Source organism: Cottoperca gobio, chromosome 17 (assembly GCF_900634415.1).
Source record: "Cottoperca gobio chromosome 17, fCotGob3.1, whole genome shotgun sequence".
NCBI lineage: Eukaryota > Metazoa > Chordata > Actinopteri > Perciformes > Bovichtidae > Cottoperca > Cottoperca gobio.
In genome coordinates, this window is record NC_041371.1 from 11,070,412 (window position 1) to 11,078,117 (window position 7,706).

General features: G+C 39.8%; 1 protein-coding gene across 2 annotated transcripts in view; it reads right to left on the minus strand.

The window, feature by feature from the left end:
• kmt2cb (lysine (K)-specific methyltransferase 2Cb) overlaps positions 1 to 7,324 on the minus strand; it is a 61,882-nt gene extending 54,558 nt beyond the window's left edge. For both annotated transcript variants that reach the window (XM_029452705.1, XM_029452704.1), the window contains exons 1-2: positions 6,675 to 7,324; positions 1,659 to 1,847 (exon numbers count right to left, since the gene is read on the minus strand). In XM_029452705.1, coding sequence (XP_029308565.1) covers positions 1,659 to 1,846 — 188 coding nt within the window. In that variant the 5' untranslated portion in view covers position 1,847; positions 6,675 to 7,324. The remainder of the gene's footprint in view (positions 1 to 1,658; positions 1,848 to 6,674) is intronic.
• Positions 7,325 to 7,706: the final 382 nt, after the last annotated feature.

Genomic DNA, 7,706 nt, shown 5'->3' on the forward strand with positions numbered 1-7,706 from the left:
AAAGTAGTTTATGGTGGTGAAGTCTTTACACAGACTGCTACACTACATTCAACTGTAATTGTATATAACTTAATTAAGAGAGCCAGCTATTACACCGACAAACGCTCAAGACTAACATTCTACCCCATACCCTGCACAACTTATCCCCCCCCCCCTCACAGTCCCACCAGAGGGAGAAAGAGAAAAAAAAAAAAAGAAAAAAGAAAAAGATGAAAATAATGCTGTGGTAAGTAGTTCCAGCTAGCAGCGTGCTTCCTAGAAAACCTGAAAAGGATCCTGCTGTTCTGAAATGGACTGACTAGCAGATGGAGCGTGGGCAAATCTAGTAAATTCCAACAACCAGGTCTACAAGAGCGATTTCTGACACGTCCTCCTTTGTCACAAGCAAACTGGCTTTTAACACTTAACATTGGTCATTTTAATATTTATACACACACTGCTTACATGCATTCGAAGATGAAGCCAGTTGGTCTGAACACAAGATTGTGCTGAGAGGATTAGTCACAGCTCTGTGAAGTTGTTTCACTCTCAAGTGTATGTGACTGAGCAAAGTGTGTCACTTCTCATCCCAATTCAGTTTGTTAAGTTTGGTTCTATACTGCAAAACAGGTAGTTTTAAGGGAGGAGGACCAGCCACCCATTAGCCTATTATTTTAGGACCAATAGTGTGATAAGAAATTAGGATGTATTAAATTGTCTGCAAGGTGGTAAAACCTGAGGTCCATCAACAAAGCTGGGGGGCAGGTCCTAATTCAATGAGATCTTAGATGGGATAAATAATAGAATTATTATTTCTGCAACCTTAAAAAGACCCTGACCACGACAACAATATACTGTGAATAACTCTAAGAAGAGCAGAAGAAAAACCTATTTCCCCTGATGGTTTGTTCTTAACCAGTTCATCAACATGAAGCAATTCCAGTGTGTACCAGGTCATCCCTCCACTGTGGCATTAACACATAGTCTGGATGCTTGCAGATTAAACAATCCATTGGGAGCAGAGTATTAAGATTGATTGAGAGGACAGACTAAGGAGAGAGTTAAGAACCTTGTGGGCATTATGTTACAGAGCAGCTCTAAGCTGCATTATATGTCGCTATGGAAGTCACAAAGAAGCCAGACCTTGTACAATGCCTCTCAAGACATCTGTGCTGGCTTTACCTCAAATCAAGCTACTGTGGAACTGCTAAACACTCCTACATGACATCTAACGTCTGATAATCATAATTCCAATCAAGACATTTTATCAACAAAATGACCCCGCCAAATGGACAAAACATGACCAATTTTGATCAACCAACTGCAATGCCTGAGAAATGGACAAATATTCTTTATTTTACCAAGAACACATTCAATAGGCCATAATAAACTTACAACCAGCTGTAGTGACTGAGGACTGATGGTTTTGGTGCTGCTTCTTAACTATGTCTGAAATATAACTTTACTTAGAGGGTCATTTTTGGGAAAATAAAATGACTCAGCGATCACGCAATAACACACGCCAGGCAAAAAACACCATACTGTAAAGCTACAGGTTCAGTCGTGTCTTACCCAAAAGAACAGTGGATCTTTAGATGGTAATAACGTTAAAGTTTTTTCCCCCATGGCATAAAAATACAAAAGATTACTTTGAATATCTAAAAAAAAAAAAAACCTACTTCTTTCTGTTCTTGGATGTGGATGACGGTGGCGCCTGGGGTAGGATGACCGCAGCATCCTTGCGCGGCCTTCCGCGTGGTCGCTTGTCTGCATGGGCAGGACTTCCTGTGGACGTGGCCCCTACACTGCTGGAGGGCGGTGAGGGTCCCTGGTCAGAGGGTTCCACAGTCTTATCCTCTGATGACATTCTGAAGAAAAAAAAAGAAAGATGAAATCATGATAGGTACGCTTGGAAAATTAACTCATCTTTTGAAGTCGTAAGAGGAAAAAACAGGTGCCGATTTCCATACTGTTCACAAGCATTTAAGGAGTGAATAAGCAAAAGGAGGCGAAATGGCATTGGGAAGCGTTCTGTAATCACTCCACATACACCAGCTCTGGGTTTTCCATTTGCTGCAACCCACCCACTGAAAGAAAGTCTACAGCTCAATGGTAAATAAGGTGAATGCTGCATTTTACAATGTGAAGTGTAGTTTAGAGCTGGCATTAATGCTCTGGTGACACAAAGGAACACAGAGTTGGAGAGAAATATCCATTGTTTCCAAAAGATGCAGAAATCACTCCAGCAGTCAAATTTGCAAAAATTGCATTGAATTTATTTGCGTTGTATGTGAATACAATATGCTCATGGGATGTACTTGTACCCTGGAGTGGGAGAAAAACACCACTTTCTACTCCAGTCATGTCACTCTGCACCTCTCACATACCCTGGTCCAATCAGAGGTCTAAAACAAGGACAGACTTTTCTTCAATTGGGACTTTGAGAAAAAAGAAAAAGGAAAATGAAGGAAACGTTTGTGGGGTTTTTTCTACCCAGGCTGTTTAGTCAGTGGTCTTGCCATTCACTGATGACATTGTGATGTTCTATGCTTAACACAAGTTATTGTGATGAAGTGTTGTTGACCAAATAAGTAAGTTCATGTGGTAAAATCGAAACAACAAACTCACACCCCTTACTAAAAAAAAATTATTTCAAATGCTTTGCAATTTCAGCCAAAAGTTTACACATTAATGTGTTCAGTTTCACCATTTGCATTGGGTTTGACACCAAATCCTCCACCATTGTCTTGTTGCTCAACTCTCCTTACCTTTGTATCTATTGTAGTATTGATAACACGCTTAGTAATTTACAAATTAGAGCTTTTATTTGATGAATACAGGGGCTGATAAGCAAAAATTAACTAAATGGTACTTATTCAAAAATCATAATAAAAAAGCAAAAAGGTTGGTCGTCAAGTAATGTAATCGGTCTATGCCCGAACGTTGCATAACATAGGTAACACCAGGATATGGGCTCTGACACGGCATTACTAGTCGGAGGATGATGTGAATGGTTTTTTACCACTTGGCTGCTCGGAATTACGGTTTAAATGATCAAAATCTAATGTTGACCATTGGCCATTTCCCATGGATTTCTTCCAGTTTATGTAATTGACTCTTTGCTAAGCCCCGCCCCTCTGCTACTTCGTCAAGCTGTTGGAGCTGGCATGGAGCCTCACTGTCACTAACTGAACTCCCTGAAGAAATATCATCCAATTAAAAAATAAATAACAGTAAGCAATTTGAGAGAGAAGCAAACACAAAAATATACAATATGCGATTAAAGGATCTATCCAGGATGTCAAACTGACTCAGCAGCGAAAACAGGTTAAAAACATAAAGATAGAAACTAAAGCCTAAGTTGCAGATCAGTGCAAGATATCTTCAAATTAAATTAAGGAGCAACACTGTTCCTGTCAAGCGAGTAAGTCTACATTTGCCGTTACAATTATCAAAAAGCAAAATCAGCATGTGTACGCATTCAGTATACCTTCAGTACCTAGTGTAGCATACGGTAGTTTAATAATGTGTCGTACTCTGTTAATGTTAGCTTCACAGGTTTTTTTTTTAAGTAGAAACGTAACGTTTTAGAAACGATTGTATGAGTCTATGGAGCAGAGCGGGATAGTCGTCAGACCCTGGATGGAGCAGGCCGATGCTATGCTTGGCCAGTCCGTGTCCAAGGTGCGGGAATTAGCGATGGGTCAATTTTATTGTGAAAAGCTTCGATACTCCTTGGCATAGATGTACAAGTCCATGGAACTCTCATGAAGCTATGAACACTATTCTTACAAATAGATATTCCTTCATTTGGCATGTAACTTGATTGAGATTTGGGAACTGCAGAGGGCATAGCACATGATTCATGTAATTTTCATGCTCAAACCATTCAGTTTGAGCATGACCACTCCTGCACTTTATGACAACATCTGCATGCGTTGCGTTTCTCCACTCATTTATTCAGGTCCTCTTTTAATTTGTTCATGTGTTGCACAAACTGCTTTGAAAAGTGTGTTTGCCTGCACATGTGTCTCGTGAACATCAAGCCTCAGCAAGTGTTTTGTTCATCTCTAAGAGCTTAACTGTTGCATGATAAAAGTTTGTATGAATAAAGATTTGCACAGATTTTGTTTTTTTGTTGGGCTGAGAGCACTGTCAAAACGCTAATTTCACATCCAACACATCTAATGTAGCCAGTGATGGCTGACTGCAGCTGCTGCTGCTGCTGCTGTTCTGCTTTGGATACATTGTACGCGCCAAAGTAGACCTGGACAAAGTTAGCAAGTAGCAGGTGAAGACATTTGAGCATCTAGCAAGCAAAGTACCCAATATTTTTCTCAGTAGTTGATGGGATAACAATGGAGCTAGAAGGGCAAGGGAATACTGAATATACATTCTGCATGTGGTCTGTAACATCCAATGGGATGCACATGTTGTTTTATGTCTGCTGGAGATGAAAGAAGGAATCCGTTGTTTGTTACCGTTTAAAAAAGGCCCATAACACTTCATATCATAGCTGTGTTTAAGTGAGTTTATTTTGAAGTATTTCGAACCTTGCCAAATGTGGCTTTAAAATAAAACAACTGATAAAGATTATAAAGCTAAACATAGACATATACAAATATGGTGAAAAATCAAACCATTCCAGTCCGTGATATCTAATGCATGATTGAAAACAACATGAAAGGTTGTGTGGTTAATGGAGTCTTGTGACCAGGCAGTAATGCAGTACAATATAAAAGAATATCATCAAACCCTATTACAGCCTAGCTGGGTTGTAATATGCTCCAATATATCTTAAGTAACAAGAATAGACGAGAAAAATGCTGACTGAAATCAAGTTGCTTTGGACAAAAGTGTCAGCTAAATTAACTGTAATAAAGTAATAATAATAACTTGTTTACAAAACCTAGGTTTATATCTAGGGTAATCCAAATCCTTAATAATATCAACAAACACTCTTTTCTTTAGTTTTTACCAAGAGTCACCCTTCAACCTTTTCAGATTTAGCCTGGAAGGAAAGAAAAAGTACCAGTATTTGCACCACATCATCCACAACTAGTTTCGGCAGACAAAGCATGTTTTCACCCATCAGTAATAATTTCAGAAAGGTAGCTACAAAAATCCACACAATGCATTTGCTAGCTTGTTTCTCCGTCCCAAAATACAATTACATCAGACTACATTATGACTAATGTTTAGGATGAGTCACTAAAAAATGCTAGATTTTATTTGAGCAAAGCAGTAAAATGAACCATAGTGGGTCTAATTTGAAATTGCATTGCATCCTTTGATATTTAACTTGATTTGTTGAGTTTGGCTCCACATTACATACATTTGATTTCCCCCACATTTTGTTGTCCTGTCCGTTTACCTAAAATTATTTCAGAAATTAAGGAGGCAGGAGAGGTCTCAATTTGAGCTGTTAGATATTGTGGAACTGACACCATCTATCTGTGGTAACTCTCTCTTTCTCCTATGTCTATATTGGCCTCCAGGCTCTGTGGACAGATGGTGGTCCAATAACACCAAACTCCACGAGAAATAGTCATTACAACAGTTAGACTTTCAGAACAATTAATCAGAAATTATGAATGCAAGCCTAAATCTTTAAATAAGAAACAGGGGCTTACTGTTACCTGAAGCACTGTGTGATGCAACATGAATTAGGTGGATAAGGACCCTTTTATAACCAGATTTACTAAGCTAACTGAAAGTGATGAGGATAACGTTTATTGTTTGGGTATCTGAGGCTAGGATCCGTTGAATACTATGCAGTCACGACCACCACAGGCACAATTGGAGACATGCTAACGTTAGCTTTTGTTAACTCAAGCTTGGGCACAAAGCAGTTGCATAAAGCTAGCGATAGCTAGCCTGTTGTGTTGAACTCTGTCGCCTTTTCGTTGGCGACCGCAGTCAAAAGTAACATTTACATCGCCTGAATGCGACTGAAAATGCAGAAAGAAATGAATCCATCTTTCATTTTTAACTGTCAATAGCAGATTGGATTCGGCTTTGCGAGACGTTAGTCAGTAAGACAACTTTGAAAGAGGTTCACATAGCAAACAGGTTACCTATGGTTGCAGTTAGTTGGCCAACTCATCGTACTAGCTTATAACTAACGCCTACGCCAACACACCAAACATTAATGTTTCAGTCTTTTGTTGTCAAACAGCTAATGTTAAATATAATGGTCTGAGGATGATGGCAAACTTAACGGGTAACCTTATCTACGCTGTCCGTTAGCTAACTTACAACTGAGTAAAGGCAATGATGAGCATTTGTGCCCAACACACACAAAGGCTCGGTCTATTCAATGAAACGGAACTGTTCTAGGGAACTACAATGCTACACAAAAAGTGAAAATGATACATTAAACAATGACGTAAGCTGCAATTTCTGCTTTTCGGTATAAACTAGCGTTAGTAATGTGGGGATTTTGATCGCATATATTGTGTTAAACTGTGAACATATAACGTTATACCCTCTATATCTGATTATAAAGCACCCATGAACCGTTCAAGTGAATGCTCCGATCCGTGGAATAGTCTGAGTCATGAAAGCCAAGGCGGCGACAAACCCCCAACATCAGACTGGAGGTGGATAATGTTGGCTCAGCTTTACTTCACAAGGTGAATGCCAAAGAAATGTACTTTGCATGAAAAACGTTTTAACATCTCACTGTGACTTACCTTCCAGCCCTATGAATAGCAAATTATCCTCTTCATATCCAAAATACTGGGGGATGAAACGTCGCACTTTTATCACCCAGCTAGCTAGCAAGCTAATGGAGCTAGCTAGCCTCTCTCCAATGAAGCAACACCGCAGTTCTCAAAAATGCATAACGCATATCATTATATTCCAACGTTGCAATGTTATTCCCAACTTTGCCCATTTGATGGAAAGGCAGATGATGTAAATCCAACAGAAAACCGCTTCAATTGAACACGCATTTGAGGGGATCACTTTCCTTTCTCCAATGACAGCTGTCGTCGCACGAGTTCGGGTTATATAGCTAGTTGGTGTTAGCCACCCAAGTCTACGGCCAACAATTTTACCATTAACGTATAAACAAATCAAAGCCAAAATCCAAGCGGCTGCAAAAGTCAACACCCTGTAAATGAAACTTTAAATGTGAATCATCAGCGAATATACAGCGACGCGCAAGGCAAATGTTGGGTGCCGACCGCTTGGTTGGCAACTGGTTCTATTTTCTTCAGCATCGACAAGCTGCGGGACCAAGCGGCCAGTTAGGAGACTCTCGCAGCCAGCCTGCCACGCAGTAACAACCGTCTCCAAAGACATGTAAAAACAAACATTAGCTTGCCAAAAATAACATCTCGCCTGCAACAGTGGCCGAACTGCGAAATTACTATGAAATATCACTAAATTAAGTTGAAGATGACGCTTCGGCGTACTCTATAACGGTGGCCATATCTAATGATAAGTGGCACCGAAGCACAGCCCCTCTAGGCTCCTCAAAATCTAGATCCACCTCCCCCTACCACAACTACGGCACACAAATCTTTGCAAATCGGTGTGGTCCGTCAAGAAATGGGTGTTTCGTTAGTGTAGCAAATGTTTAATAACATCGATATAAAGATACGATATAAATACTGCTCAAACCGATTAACAATTTCTTCAAAATACTCTCTGACCCTGCGGAGGGATATGGGCATTTAGTAAATAAAATAATGGCTAGGGAGGGCTGGAAAAAATGGAGC